The following is a 16,368-nucleotide window of genomic DNA, read 5'->3' as shown; positions in this document are numbered from 1 at the left end:
CCCAGCACTCCCAGCCAGGCAGGATGGAACTGAAGGGTTTTTTCCATCTTCCCAAAGTGGGCTGTTCTTCCTTCCCTGCCAGCTGCTCAAATGACCTTGAAAATGAAAAGCAGAGGGGCAAAAAATCCGTTTATGGGAAGAACCATCCCCATGTGCTTGTACCTCATGTCCACTAATGTTACTGCCATGGGACACGGGAGCAGATCCAGGGAAGGCCCCTCAAATTCCCTGGAGCTGCACTTTTCCCACCACATTGTGGGTGAACTGCTGGATGGACAGCCCAAAAAACGTTACTAATATTGCAGCTTGGAATATCTGCCAACAGCCCCTGAAGATCAAACAATCCCAAGCCAGGCCAGACTGGGGGGTGCCACAGCCCTTGCCCAGCTCTTCCTCCTCCTCCTCCTTTCACAGGAGCTCGTTCATCCTGCTGCCCTCCCCTCCTGCATCTCCTTCCCATTCCAGAGCTGGACTGACTCTGCCTTGTCCTCAACACAAAATACCAATGTGTCTTTCAAGTCTGGAGGGAAAAGAGCTGAAGTGGAAATTCTTATCTGTCCTCCCCACCAGCCTGAGGTGATTTATCAGCTGAAGAGGCTCCTGGTGGGAAGTCTGAGACTGCTGGCAGGGAACAGACCTGGGCAGGGAGCTCAGAGTGCCGAGAGACAAGGCTCACCCCAGTTCCTGTGGAACACTGGAGAAGCAATGACCACCCTGGATCACAGATTTTTCACTTGAATCATGAATTTTTCTCCTCTCTCCAAAGGACAGCCCTTGCCATCCTTTCTGTGCATTCAAGAGTAGATGGGAAGGAGAGGCAAGTGCCAGCTCCACTCTGCACCTCCCATGGATGCTCCAGCACAGGGCAGGGACAGGGGCAGATCCAGGGAAAGGGAAGTGGGCTCAGGACACCCAGAGTTCAGCAGTGCACTCATTTACTCCAAAGCACCAGAGGAACATCCCCTCCAGCTGGGCAGAGGGCCTGACAGAAGCCTCTGGACTTTGGCTGCCCCAAGTTTGTGTAATTAGCTGCACAATTCCAGCCTAATTCCCTGCAGCCTCAGCAAGAGGCACACAGTTGGGATAAAGTGTGATTAGTGGCTGTTTGGGTGATGCACACTGGAGAGGAGGCTAATCAGCCCTGTTCCAGGGACAGCCTCTCCAAACTGGGCTGCACTGAGCAAATCAAGAGGAATTAACACCCGGCACTTTGCTGGGTGAAAAAAATATATAAATGAAGAAAAAACAAACACAGCTGCTGCGTCTTAACTGCTCTCCACCCTCTCTGGGGACTTGAGGAAAAGCAGGCCTGTCAGCTCCTTTAAGGGACATTATCCTCACAGTTTCTCCCCAGTGTTTACAAGGAACACTGTCAGTGCCAGCACAGAGAGAGGCTCTCCCAAAGTTCACCCTCTGGAGCTCCTCCATGCTGGAGCAGAGCTCAGGTGATCCCAGGGGAGGGATCCAGCTGTCCCTGCTCCCAGGCTCTGCTGTCCTCAGCCATCTTCAGCTCCTGACTCACCCCTTACCTCAAGATCTGCCCTCAGGCCAGCCTCCTTCTGCTCCAACACACACAGACCCTGATTGTTTCCTGATGACCCGTCCTGGCTGGATCCAAACCTCAGAAACAGACTCCCCAAATTCCTGCCTCTCTCCAAAGCCCCAGGAACTGGACACCCAGAGAAACCGCGACCCCAGCCTCACTCTGCTCATGTCCCCTCATGACCCCAAGCCCATGGATACATCCCAGGCTGATGAGGCTGAGATAAAGATGGGAATGCCCCACCCAGGGATGGGCTCTGTTCCTGTTGAGGAGCGTGAACAGTGTCCCCAGCCCTGGGGACAGGGCACCCTGCAGAGAGGTGTGTTGGTGTCACAGCTCTGCAGGGTGGCTCAGAGTGCCTGGTGGCTGCAGCTGATACCTGTGAGGTGCCTTCATTCCACGGCAGGGGACACGGTGGCACTCCAGCCCTGTGGCTCAGCCCACGCCCAGGAGGGAGCCAGGAGAATTCTGGTGTTTCTGTTTTCACATCACATCTCTCACTTTCTCTTTCCAGCTGTCACCAGAGGCAGAATGTTCCCCCTGATGAGGCCTTCCCTGATTCCTGGCTTTTCCCTCATAAATACTGGATGAGCAGATGGCAAAGACACCATCAGCAGCAGCTCAGCAGGGACAGGACTTTGCATGTGTCACTGACACTCCCCGTGTGTGCTGCCACCACGCCAGCAGTGCCAGGGGTTGGACAGGGGCCATGTTCATGAAAAGGAGGGCAATTACCTGCTCTCTTCAACACTATGGCACAGTTTTGTTGGGGAGCTTCAGGACAAGCATCACCCAGCTCTGGCAGCTGCTGCTCTGCAGGACTTGTGGCTTGGCAAGGGAAGGAGACACAAGGGAGGAACAGGTACCAAAATTCTCCTGACCATGTGAGAGCAGAGAGGGTGAGAGGCACTGGCATAACAGAGAACAGGGGCCAGGCACTCCTGGGAGTGAAAAGCTGGGGGGAAGATCAGCACCGTTAGAATCCTTCCCAGGTGAAGTGGTGTTTGGATGAAATTAATAAAAAAGTGCTTGTATTGAAGTTCTAAATGCACTTCCAAGTCCTTTTCTAAGAAGGAAAATGATTCCATGCATTGCAAAGAGATTTCAGAAATATTTTCCATTCTAATGTGACTCTGGGAATGTGGAAATTGCCTCACTCTTTCCTCTAGTCCTCAGAGTATTCCTGCTTAAGCAAAAGTGGGAGAGGGAGGAGTTAGAGCAGGAAATGAAGCTTAAAAATATGCCTCCTTATGAGAGAAGCAAGAATAAAATGTCTTAGCCCTGAAAAAGTTACCACATTGATTTCTGCTTCATAAAAATGAGGTTAAGTTGAATGCATTAAGCTGGCAAACTGGATAATTGCATGTCCTGAAACTGTCTTCCAAACAGCTCTTTTCACAGCAGGGCTCAGAAAATAACTTCATCAATGAGGCTGCTGCCCATTAAACCCTCACACAGCTCCCTGGGCCGGGCTCTTGTCCTTCCCAAGAAAGATTTCTCCTTCCTTCACCTCAGACTGGTGGGGAAAGCAAAGCTGTTTTCTTCCATTGCCGTATTTGTGGCAAGGAGAAAATTGGGTCAAAGCCAAAACTGAGCCCAGGTTTCCAGCTCTGACTCCCCACACACACACTCCCAGAGCCTGGAACTGGGCTGGCAGAATGGAGTGGAAGGAGAGCTGCTCAGAGGCAAAGCTTGGCCTCTGAGGGGGTTGTGCCCTGGGGAAGAGCATCCCTTCCCTTCCAGTGGGAGGGCAGGCCCCTCTGCAGGGCTGGCACTGCCCTGTGCTGTGCTTGTTGAGACAGCTGGAACAAACAGAAGAACACCATGTGTTTAACAAGGCTTCTCTTTTTTTTTTTTTTTAGCAGTATGTTGTCTTTTTATACCCTCTCACAAAGTTTATACCTATTCACTGGCCACAATAAATCAACATTATATTCAGTGGTGCAGGGTGGTCTCCACCACTGTTTTCCTCCAAAATCTAGCTGCAGGCCCCTCTTTTATTTCTTCTTCTCCTCCATTTCCACACCAATGGCTTGGCAGAACTCATTTCAGGGGCAAAGGTAACTCTCATCAGCTCCTCTTCTTCATCTAACTCTGACTGGCAGGGCAGCTGTGAGCCCCTTCCCCACTGTGCCCCAGCCCTGTGCTCACAGCACAGGAGGATGCTCTGAGGGGAGAGGAAGGAACTCACTTCAATCTCTCCTGGCAGAAAGCAGCTCCCCACTGCCATGCTTCTCAAAATCCCCTTCTCCACCAGCCAGCTTGATTTTTGGCCATGGTGCTGTCCGGGCCGAGCTCCTGCCTCATTCACACAACTCCCAGGTCTGGCACGCTCCTGTCCAGCCCTGCCTTGCTGAACACAACCAGAGAGGCAGGGAAATGCTGTTCCCTCTGGCTGTCTCATTAAACTTTCCCACTTGATGTGAATGCAATCAATAGTGCCTTCCTGGAAGAGCCTTTGAAGAGGAGCCATTAATTTGCACCCACTTGCCAGGGCTAATGTGCCTTAGACAAACTGGCCTCCAAGTCTAGGCTGAGCTGGCAGAACACGACTCCGAGGGACAAAACCAGAGCTGGCACTGGATCAGGAGCCCAAGTGCTAAGAGGAATCTCTCTCTGAAAGGTTCAGAAGCTGCCTCAGCTGCCCCCAGCACCAGCACTGTCTGTGATAATGATGTGCTGGCAGCAGGCTGTGCAGGCTGGGGGCACAGACGCCCTGGGGTGCTCAGTTCCTGCTCCAGAGGGTGCAGCCCTTCCAGAGGCCTTTACAGTGCTCTTTCTATGGAGCACAGCCCTTCTGAGGGCTAAATCTGTGCTCCCACACATTTCAGGGAATGGCCACTGCCCTGTTGCTTCCTGAGCTCACAGAACTGGGATGCGATTTAGAAGTTCCCTGTAACTTTGCCATTGGAACACAGGGTTGGTCAGACCCCTGTCCCTGTTACAAACACAGCTTACAAAAGCTGCTGCACTCTGCTCAGCCCTGGAGGGCTCTGTCCAGCTCTGGGCTCCTCAGGACAAGAGGGACACGGAGCTCCAGAGGCTGCGGAGATGAGGAAGGGCCTGGAGCACCAAGGCTGAGGGGGTTAGGGCTGTTCAGCCTGGAGAGCTGAGAGGGGCCCTCAGCCCTGGCTGTCCCTGGTGTCCCTGGCTGTCCCTGTGTGCAGCACTCAGAGCAGCCCAGGCTCTGCTCCAGCCCCAGCGATGGCCCCAGAGCCTCGGGCAGGGCCTGAGGCCAGGAGCTGCCCCTGCACAGGAGGCAGAACTGCCCTGGGCAGCGCCCAGCCCCGAGCAGAGCCCAGAGAGGCTCTGGGCTCTCCTCCCTGGGGATTTTCCAGAGCCCTCCCAACACAATCCCTTCCAGGCTGACCCACCGTGTGGCTCAGGGGAAGGTGGCAACTCCTCAGCTGTGCCCTGTGTGCCAGCCCCAGGCCAGGCTGGGCCCGGGCTCCTGCAGGGCTGCAGCTGGAACAAACCCCCTCAGTAAAGCTCCATCAAACCTCGGGAAGCGACAGTGGCAGGAGGAGCCCTGGTGCCAGGCTGCAGCACATCCCTCTGTCATTGTAATAGCACTGGTAATGAAGCCTCCAAACACAATGGCCCGAGGCAAATGTGGGCACGGAGCTGAGGCAGCTGGCACTGGCAGAGCACAGGGGGTGTGAGCTCCATGAGAGACAGCAAACCTCCAGGGGATCAGGGATCATCAGGAGAGCAGCCTGTGGCTTTAGGAAACCTGCACAGCCCAGGCCAGCAGGAAAGGCCAGGCTGAGGGACCCTGTGACCCCTGACAGAGCCTGGGCACAGGCAGCACCCTGGCATTGCCCTGCTCACCCCTGCTCATGGGGACTTCCTGCAGGAGGGAGGGTTTAACCCCACTGCTGCTGCCCAGGGCAGTGCCCAGCTGGTTCTGATACATGGGCACCTCCTGAGACAGCAAATGGCTTTCACTGCCACAGCCTGGCTCTGAGCTCCTGCCCTACAGACACTGTGTGCCCTAATCCCAAACCCCACAGCAGGTATTCCCACAGACACACACTGTGTGCCCTAATTCCAAACCCCACAGCAGGTATTCCCACAGACACTGTGTGCCCTAATCCCAAACCCCACAGCAGGTATTCCCACAGACACTGTGTGCCCTAATCCCAAACCCCACAGCAGGTATTCCCACAGACACTCTGTGCCCTAATCCCAAACCCCACAGCAGGTATTCCCACAGACACACACTGTGTGCCCTAATCCCAAATCCCACAGCAGGTATTCCCACAGACACACACTGTGTGCCCTAATCCCAAACGCCACAGCAGGTATTCCCACAGACACACACTGTGTGCCCTAATCCCAAATCCCACAGCAGGTATTCCCACAGACACTGTGTGCCCTAATCCCAAACCCCACAGCAGGCATTCCCTGCTCACACCCTGCTGTTGACACAAGACACATTAAGCACTGCCAGGAGGTGACTGGAGAAAAAAGAAAAGCTTTTTCCTTTTCATGGCAAGCTCCGTGGCTGCACAGCTATTCAAATATTTGCCTGGCTCCTTACAATTCATTAGAAGCCATTTTTGATGATATTCTCTTTGAAACTGTATTCCCAGTGCCCAGGTGGGGAGCTGAATTTGCATTAGAGCAGTAGAACTTCCTGCCAAAGACCAACTCCTCCAAAAAAACTTTTCTGGGTGTCTTTCTCCTGGCACAGGGCAGGGGATGGAGCACTGGGGATGCCCATGGGCAGGAGAGGGAAAATGCAATGTACAGCAATAAAGAACATCCATCTCCTCGTGTTGTCTGCTCTCCCTCCACAAGGATGTTGTGATGCACAAGTGACAACAGTTCCATGTGAGAGGCTGTGGTACAATCTTGAAAAATCTCTGACTGATATTCCAGCAAGAGGCTTTTGCCATTTGTTTCAGGGCAGCCAAGATTTTCTCTGAGAGGAAAAGATGTCTCAAATTTGGGGTCACTTTGTGCAGTGAGAATGAAAATTCCTGTATCTTGCATTATGATTTTAATAAGCTGCAAGCACTTTAAAGAGCAGTGCTTAATAAGGCTTCAGAAATGAGGTAATGCAAATTAGGGAAGAAGCCCAGCCCCAGTCTCCCTCCCAGCCACACTGCTGGCGTTTGTTGAGTCTGATTTTACCCAAGCCTGGTCAGAAGTTTTGATGAGCTGCTCTCCTGGGCCTCCCTTGCTGTTTAAGAGGACACAACTGCAAATCCTATTGAGAAAGGATCTGCTCAGCCCCTTGGAGCTGCCTGGGCTGCCTGGGAACAGCCACTCTGCCCAGCTCCTCCCCTCCCAGGATCCACTCACAGATTTGGCGTAGCATCCCATCCCCCTGTGTGGGAATCAGGAAACCAGAAACTTCCACAGACACTGAAGGGTTTGATCTGCAGCCTTGGCAGAAGCTTGCATGGATGTAAAAATACAATACACAGACATTAAGGAGAAAAATCATAGACTTATGTTTCTATAATTGTAAGTAAGAATGTTTTAAATAAGTGAGAAATTGTATTGATAAAATGGTGAAGGGTTTATAATGTAGGGGTGAGGTTGTATAGAATAAGCTGATGTGGGAAATGGATTTGTAGGGAATTCTCCAAGCCTGCCAGAAGGCTCACACTGTGTGCAAACCTTGAGATAAGAAATGCTGACTTAGAAATGCCATGGGATAGGACAGACATTGCTGAGAGAGAATGGAACCAGAAACAAGTTTCAGGATGGCCTTGCAAACAAGACTGAATACTTTGGAGAAATGAAACTATGGAAGATGCATTTTGGATGTTTGGCTTTAAGGCATTTACAGCATGGTGTGAGAAAAGCTGATAGGCCAAGAAACACTTATAATGTAATGAGGAAATAGTGGGTTTCTGATTGTGATGGAGTGAATTATAACATCTGCATTGTCTCACCTTTCTCATGAGACTGAAAATGGAATAAAAGTTTTTAAACCACCTCTCAGTTGCCCCATCTCTGGGTCAGAAAAGAGCTTAATCCCATAAATTGGTGCCCTGTGTGAGGACTGAACTCACAACCTTGAGAGTTCAGATGTTCTCCCAGAAGCAGATGTGTGCATGTGAGACAGGAGCCTCTTGGGTAAAAGTATCCACAGTGCAGCAGAAGTAAAGGTGATGGGTTAGAAAAGCAACACAAACCTTGTGCCATCTGTTCACTGGGTTAGAAAGTTCTGTATTGCCTTGTAGCAAAGAACTTGTGACTACTCTTGAGCTATGGCCAGCTCCTGGCTCCTCTAAAATTTCAGTGCCTCTGAGACTGTTTATCTGAGCAATAACATCCCAAAAATAGTCCCATTCCTTCATTATTAGGGGTGACAATGATACCTCAGGCCACTAGCCACGTTATTGTAATTGCATTTAGGAAGGGCTACAGATAGGTCAGAAGAAACAAAAGGAATTAGCAAATCAAAGGAGACTCACTTGGGAGCAATATTCTCATAGCTTCTGGAAGCTCTTTCCTGGTCCTTCCACACAGGCCCTCCAGCTTTGGGTCCGTTTTCTAAACAGCTGAAGATTCTGAAAAGTGACATCATCTTTCAGATGGTCTGATCTCTGCCCAGTTGTTACTGGGAAATTGTTACTGGGACCTGAGAGGATGCATTCCCTCCCTCCTGAAGCTTCTCTGTAATATGGAAACTCAAGGGAAGAAAAGGACAGCACTCAGGCAAGTTTGCAAGGTTTCAATAACATAATAGCCTGAAAATCATCAAATTGTCCTTTGCTTCAAGTTTCAGCTGCAAAACCCAAAAGATGTATTTTTCTTCCTGAAAAAAATCTGAAAAATCCTCACTTATGACAGTATTATCATTGTGATATATATCAAACCCAGATAGTGCCTTTCCTTCCCATCACAGTCCCTTCCACAGAGTCTGCAATCAAAACATTTTGGTTATCTTGGCCCATGTGCTATTTGGAAACCAATTTACAGGAGCAGGATTGTGCTGTTGTTCCAATGAACGTGCGTAAGTCAAAATAGTTTGATGTTAAATACAGATTAGTGCACCCCAGCACCAACCACAAGGTAGATGCTGTGCATACAACGGGGAAAGCTCAGCAAATTGAGAGGGTTTTGACTGCCAGTCTGACCTGAGTGGCTCATCCTGACTGAATCCATGGTGTTTCTGCTGGTTTTCTGTCTGCAGGATGAGGTCTGTAGGATGTTCCTGTTCAGATTTCCTTTCTCTGGACACTCTCTCAGCTCAGCAGTGGGGAGAGCCAACTCCCTAACCCTGGGACAGTGGGACAGTGGGACAGTGGGACAAGTGACCCTGGGACCATGTGCTGCAGGTCCAGGAACCCCTGAGCAAGCTGGTTACCCCAAAGAAAGGCTGAGATAACAAGAGTTTCTCTGGGGGAGGACAAGGCCTGGCTGGAGCAGCCCTGTTTGCTCTCACCTGTACTCCTGGCCTGGGGAACTCCAGGGAACATCACTAGGGCTGGTGATACAGATTTGAGGCAAGCCAGACCCCAGCCAGAGTGAGTGCAGCTGCCTACACTGCAATCAAACTCCCAACGGCAGGGGAGACACGGCAGACACCCCAAAAAGACTCTATTTATGTTCTGCCCTCCTGGTAAATTCATTCGTGGGACCACTCATGCAAAATGCATCATGCAAATGAAACTGCTACATTTGGAATTAAGCTTATTTTCATACTCCAGTGAACACGAGTGCATTAGATTGTTTTTCTTGCCTTTTGCCTTCCTTTTCTCTTCAGGTTGTTAGCCCAGCTGTATCCCCAGAGCTCCCCACACCCACTCTCTGGGGTGTGGGGAGGAGGGCAGAGGCTGCTGGGACTCGCAGCTCCAGAGCCCACGGACTCCTGAGCAGCGCTGATGTGGAACTGATGAGTGCCTGGCTGCTTTACAGCACTGCAGCCCTCGAGAAGGCTGCTCCTGCTCACTGCAGCCTCGGAGATAAATTCATGCAGAGCATGGACAATTGCAGGGGAATGAAGGGAGAGGCTGCTGGCAGCTTGGGGAGTGCCCCCTTATCCCTGCCCTGGCTCCAGCAACACAAGGAGCTGAGGGTGCTGTGTGTGCTGGGCCTCTGCCTCCACGGGATGGGACTGCCCCAGCTCTGTGCAGTGAGGTGTTGCTGTGCCCACACACAATGGCACGGTGATCCCTCTCTGTCCATGCACCTCTGCCCTGCACACGCTCCCCTAGGGCACACACACTCCTCCCCAGGGGCCCGGCATGCCCTGCTCACATCACCTCTCCAGCTGATCTGGTCAGAAGCAAAGAGCTAAAGAGACACTGCCAGCTGATGAGGCATGGACTGGGATGGGGAGGAACCACAGAGACCAGACCTGCAGCACCCCCTCTCCCAAGTCCTCCTCTTGCAGACCCCACAGTAAGCCTGGTCCAGCACTGCTCTGTCCTGGCACTCCCAGATCAGCACTGGTGGGTGCAGGGAGGAAAGATGAATGTGGCCTTTCAGACAGGGATCATCTGTAGGCACTTCAGAGGAAGAGAGCTGCCAGCATGGCTGCAGGGAGCACAGCTCCCACGCAAGCATGAAGCAGCACTCCCCTTGCCTGTCTCCCCACTGCTTTGTGGCAGGCACTGCAGCAGTGACCGGGGATCACCCCTTCCCCCTGCCTCCCTCCTCGGTGTGGAAGCTGGAGAAGCTCCCAGTGTCAAACTCTCTGCAGGAACGGCAGCCTGGGCCGAGCCCTGTTTGACACAGGCGGTGGTGTTTGCCGTTTGGGCTCTGCAGCGCACACAGATTCTGCATTGCAGTCCCAAACTGCAACCAGCACCATCCCTGCCCTGCCCTGGCAGCACTGCCCCACCCAGAGGGCACCCGGCTGTGCTGTGCCAGGGCCCAGGACAGCAGCATGGAACATCCCTGGAATGGCATTAGGAGACAGAAGCTAGGGATGGCTGCTCGGTCAAACTACGAGAAGTGAGAGAGGGAAAAACACTGATCTGCTTCTGTCTCGTCATTTTTAAAACAAATTCAGTACAAAACATCAAAAATCCTTCAGTCCTCTTCAAGCACCTCCTGGAAGGGAAGTCAAGGAGCAGAGGGAAACAAGTGGGGAGCTGTGCAGTGCTGTGGGTGCCTGTAAATCTGGGAGAAGAGCCTGAGCCACCACCTCGGATTAGGGGAGAGGGAAGCAAAGCAACCGCGGGAGAGGCCAACACACCTGGAGAGATTTCAGTGCCCTGCTCAGCCCTGACTCACTGAGTCACCCCAGAAGGACACTTGTGCTTTGTGCTTTGTCCACCTCTGTGCACTGCTGCCTGCACCACAAAGCCAATGAACACACAGTGAATTCTGAGGGCTGGGCTGCCTCTCCCCAGCACCTGTCCAGCACCTTGCCCAATGTCAGACCTCAACGAGGCTCTGCTCTGCTCTAAGGGAAGCCCTCACAAACGGTAACACCACATGGATGAAGGCTGAGATTTGTGAAGCATGCCCCAGAGTGCTCTCCCTGTGAGTGTGGGCTGCTTGGAGGAGGGAAGGGCTCAGCTCTATCATGAATTAGTGTTGTGACAGCTCGCTGCAATCGAGCCATGACTTGCATGGTTGCTTCCCCTTCACATTCCCAGGAGCATGCTCTGCATTAGATCATGCTCTGCAGCAGGCTCTGCTCCAAAACACAACACAAAGTATGGGGATGAAGATGAAATTGCTCTGACCAGCTTTCCTTGTCTTGAAAATATGCTCCTGACATGTGGAGAGAGATGCAGGGAGCTTTCTCTCTGCTTCGGAGATCACAGAGACAGGAGGAAAACAACTCATTTTTAAGCTACTTTGCAAGGTTGTGGCTTCCCCCACATTATTCCTGACAACTCACCCTGCATCCTGGAATAGCCCCTGGGAGCAGCACAGGGTTCCAGGCTTGTGGGGATCTTGCTTTTCACCAGACCTTTTTCTGCAGATTGCTCCTCCTTCCTTTTTCTCTTTGCACAGTGTCAGAGAATATAGAAAGCAAGAGGGTTCTAACACATGTCCATGCTTATCTCTTCATTCAAGAGATAAGCACAAAGCAGCAGATGGCAAACAGATGCCACAGGTTCTGCAGATCAGCTGTCTCCAGCCCTTTCCTCAGAGCTGGTCCTGGACCTTTGTGGGCTCTGAGAGGGCAAGCCCTCACTGCCTGGCTGATTGCTCTGCTCACCAGCCACACAAGTCCTGCAAGGGGCCCACCTGTGCCCACCCTCCTGCCAGCCACTCCACAGATCATGTGGATGCCAATCCCAGAGCCCACAGCACCAACAACGTGCAGAATTCCCTCGGGAACCTGCTCCAACAAAGCATCAGGCCCCGACACAAGGGGCAGGAAGGAGAAGGGGCGTTCAAGGAAAGCACTTGTGGGAGAGCAGAGCTGCAGGCAGAGCCCGGGGTTGTCTCACCTCCTCCCACTGGTGGATGTAGCGGATGAGGCGGGAGAGGCGCAGCAGGCGCAGCAGGCTCAGGATCTTGGTGAAGCGCACGATGCGCAGGGCCCGCGCCGTCTTGTACACCTCGGAGTCGATGCGCGTCTCCACGATCAGGAAGATGTAGTCCACGGGGATGGAGGAGATAAAATCCACCACGAACCAGCTCTTCAGGTACTTCATCTTGATCCTTTGCGGGTCCAGGATGATCTCGGTGTTGTCCTCCACCACGATGCCTGTCCGGAAGTTGAGGACGAGGTCGATGAGGAAGAACGTGTCCGAAACCACATTGAAAACAATCCATGGGGTGGTGTTTTCGTCCTTGAAGAAAGTGATGCCCACAGGGATGATGATCAGGTTCCCTACCATCAGCAGCAGCATGGTCAGATCCCAGTAAAACCTGGACAGCAAGACAGAGACATGTGAGATCAGGCACAGAGCAGGAGGTCGGGGAGCCCGGGTCAGCTGCACTGATGAACTCATCCATCTCTGCTGTCAGTCATTCCCCGGCTCTGTGCTCCGCCTGAGCACTGCACAAGCTGCTAATTGACTAATTAATATCAGAGGAACACTTCTGCTCTGCCTTCAAGGGCTCACAAAGGAGCTGAGCCAGGGCTGGGCATGCCTGCTTGAACACTTTCCTGGGACCTGGGAGCTGCCTGGGGAGAGACTGAAAAACCTGTGGTTGCTACAGGGACTGCTGGGTAAGGAGAGAAGGACTGGGGAGACCTCAGAGTCTGTGTGTCAATAAAACCATGTGGGGTTAAACCATCAGGCTGTGCTTCTGCTGTCTGATCCTTCTTTAGAAGCAGCCAGCACTGACAGCTTTGGGATCAGGATGGAACTGGAGCCTGTGCTCTCATCTCCAGCCTTCAGTGCCCAGCTGGACTCCAGGAGTTGAGCCCGCACGCTACAGGCTCCTGTGTTGTACAGAAACAATCAATAAAGCTTGGAGTCACGTGCCTAGAGACACCTATTCCATGTCTAAGGACAGTAACACCAACATTTAACTCCTGTTCCATGAAGCAGTCTCCAGGAAGCTTATCTTCATTCCAGTAGCAGCTCAGTGTTATCCATGGACCTTACTGTATCACTCAGTTTTGTTCTGAAGGCATACACAGTCTGAGTAGAACCCCTAATTTATATGATTGGGATTTTTAAAAGATTTTCCACAGACACACAGTCAGACAATGTGGTCCCATCTCCTCCAGAGTGAGGACTAAAACCCTTCCCAGTGTCAGAGCTTGCTGAGGAGCCTTGCTGCCCAGCACACTGGTGCTCCAGTCCCCTCCTCATGTGTCACATGTAGATGCTGATGCACTGTGGGCTCACACTGCCAAGATTCCAGCAGCCCCATGTGGGGCACTATGGGTCAGCTACTCTAATATCATTAGTTATTAATACAATAATCAGCCCTTTGTCTGATTATTGTATTATCAGGAGATGAGCAATCACCTCAACAGCAGTGAGAGCATCAGTGTGACCCTGCATTGACACTGATTTATCAGAGGGAGGTGCTGGGTTGCTGAAGGACGTGCACATGCTGCTCCTCTGTCTAACCCTCTACAGCCAAAATTTCCAAAATGTTTCAGGAGAGCTGGACTTGCTTTAAAGGCCCTCAAGTGCTACCTTGGTTAGTGGCTGTTTGGCTGGAACCTGCACCAGGCTGAGCTGCTGCAGAACAGGATTTTCAGAGCAAGGCAACTACATGGTTTGTTAAACTCTCAGCAGGGAAACCAAAGGGCAGAATATACCTTAAAAGCCTTCTCGTCTAGAGCCTCTCTCCCTGGTAAGAACACTTTAAAGCACCTAAAAGCATCTTTAAGATTCCAGCCTTTGCCCATGTACAGGCAGGGTCAGCAGCCAGCAGCACCCCAGCAATTCTCGCAATCATTCAGCAGAGGCTGATGGGAACTGATTTTAGAATAAGCGAAGTTACTCACTAACGAGCTTTCTAAAAACGACCTCAGCTCTCTCCTCCTGGCTCTCAAGGTGCCAGGAATCCTCCCTCAGTCTGCAGGCACAGGGGTGCTGCCAGCACTCAGCAGTGGGATTTGTCCATCTGCCTCCAAGAGCAAGGCTGTGGCACCCAGCAATATGCATTAATATAAATCCGTGTTGTGAGCTTCCTTAATAAGGGCCCGAGATGATGCTGCAGCTTTCCCAGGCAATTAATCTGGATAATCGCACAATAGCAGGAAGTCTGGAAGCAGTGTGTGCATTATTACTGAAAATAAATAACCTGCCAGCCATCCTTCATTTGCCTTAGGGAATACACAAGGAGATAGGCCCAAAGAAAATGAGTTTTCCCAAGTTTCAAATCAATGGCATGAGCCTGGCACGGCCAGGTTTGCAGTGCTGGGAAGGTATGTGTCTTTCTTCTGAGATCTTTGCTTTTTTTATGCCTCTTTTTCAGGCTGGATGGTGATTTCTACACTTGGGGACGTGCTCAGCAGTGGCAGGATGGCTTCCAGCTCAAGGAAGATGTTTTGCACATACACAAGGCCAATGAAATGCTTTCCCCTGACTGCAGCACCCCCTGCTAGCCCAGCCTCTCCCTGTCCAGTGTGCTCAGCTCTCCTGCATCCTGACTTGCAGCAATTCCTGACCTCCTCCAGCTCTCCCCTCCCAGCCTGCTGCTCCTGAGCTGCCCTGAGCAGCAGGGTGTGCAGTGTGGGCAGGGGAGCAAGCGCTGAACCCCACTGCCACTGTCCCTTCAGCACAGCTCTCCTCAGGGCTGCACTGCTGACTCCACATTACTGTCACGGCCCCTCAGCTCTGACCTTTAAAGCCACCACTTAAAACCAGGCAAGGGAAACTTCTGTATCCACTGATCCCTCTAATGAAGGTGCCAGGGAAGAGACAACCTCGGGGCTCCATGAAGAAGGCAGACAAAGCTGGAACACACCAAGAATCTGGCCTGCACACCAACTCCAGCACCTGCCTTTCCAATGTGAACTGCCGGGGAGTAAAAATTCCCCTGTTAAGATTTGCAGAGCTCCTGCACATTTCCATTTCACCCGCATAGGAAGCAGGATCTGCTCAGGGTGGCATCAGTGCATTTAGACTTAATTAGACTCTCTGGGCCCACAACACCTCAGAGGTCTGATACCATCCAAGTGTCATTTTGCATTTGCTCCCAGGAACATCTTTCCCCTCCCTGTAAATTACTGGCCACAATGACTAACGGTGCATGTGATGTATGTAAGGGCAAGCACCAGCTATTAATAACCCATGTTTTCTGGATTTCTGTTGTTCCTTTCACCCAGGGATTCCACGGAGCTGACAGTGATGAAATTGGCTCTGCTGCACCCAGGAGAGGCAGAGTTATTATCCCTGCCTTGCACACAGAGGAACCACATGGCAAAGTGAGGAGCGTGGGGTCTGTCCATGGAAGGCTGAGGCTAAGCAAGGGTTAGGACCTGAATCTGATTTTTGAGTCTAACCAGATCTGAAGCTGTTCGCATGGCTTGCAAAAGAGCCTAACAGAGATGCATCTCTGGGATGTCTGATATCCTGTCTTCTTCTCACTTCTCTTCCTGTTTCCAAAAGCCTACATAAAAAATTAATAAATATGAATGTATTGTTTTATTACAGTTGACTCAGTGGAACTGAACAGCTCAGAGAACAGGGAACAGGCAGCACTACATAAACCAGATGTCTTGTTCAAACACCCTTGGTTTTTATACCCCATCCTACTCTCTGCACACTCCTTGGATCTGGAAATCACATTTTAACATGCACCACTACCTCGGATCTCTTAATTCCCAATGTATTATTTAAACAGAATGTATCTGAGAATTACTGTGGCACAGGCACTTCAGGAATATGTGCTCCTTAAGCACTGCTGTGTCACTCAGCTGATGTGACAGCCTGCACACTCTGTAGGTATTGGGTTGTGGGTTTGGAATGCTGGACCAACTTTCTGCTCTGCCTAGAGCACACCGTGACAACAGGGAATATTGCTTTTGGAAGTAATTTTTTACAATTAAATGAAATTTCCTTTTCCAGTCCATGGTGCAGTGTGGGCAATTCTAGAGCATGAGCTCAGGAAGTGAGGAATTGGAGAGAAAGCAGAGAATCCCAGAGGTGAGAGGCTCAGCAGCATCACTGGGTCACAACAGCACTGAAAACCTGTGCATCTGTGGCTTCTGAATTTCTCTTCTGGCTCCACAGTGTTTGCACAGTCCAGAGAAAATGGACTTGAGTGGCCTCACCTCTAAATTAACAAAGCTTTTTGGGGTTTTCAGCTCCTGCTGAAGGGCAGCCAGCTCTGGGTTGAAGCACAAATAACAATGCACCTGCCTGGCACTGCCAGGGGCCAGGAGATTCTCCCCAGCAGTGGAACTGAGCTCCCAGCCCGTGGCCATACCCCTGCTGACCTCCCAAGAACAGCTCTTCAATGAGCACAGCTCGTTCAAA

General features: G+C 51.5%; 1 protein-coding gene across 1 annotated transcript in view; it reads right to left on the bottom strand.

Moving 5' to 3' along the window:
- Window positions 1-16,368, bottom strand: part of HCN4 (hyperpolarization activated cyclic nucleotide gated potassium channel 4) — a 101,454-nt gene that overhangs the window by 59,762 nt on the left and 25,324 nt on the right. Inside the window, exon 2 of the mRNA XM_021554167.3 lies at window positions 11,923-12,346. Coding sequence (XP_021409842.2) covers window positions 11,923-12,346 — 424 coding nt within the window. The remainder of the gene's footprint in view (window positions 1-11,922; window positions 12,347-16,368) is intronic.

Source organism: Lonchura striata, chromosome 11 (genome assembly GCF_046129695.1).
Source record: "Lonchura striata isolate bLonStr1 chromosome 11, bLonStr1.mat, whole genome shotgun sequence".
Lineage (NCBI taxonomy): Eukaryota > Metazoa > Chordata > Aves > Passeriformes > Estrildidae > Lonchura > Lonchura striata.
This window is presented reverse-complemented; position numbering and strand designations above follow the sequence as displayed.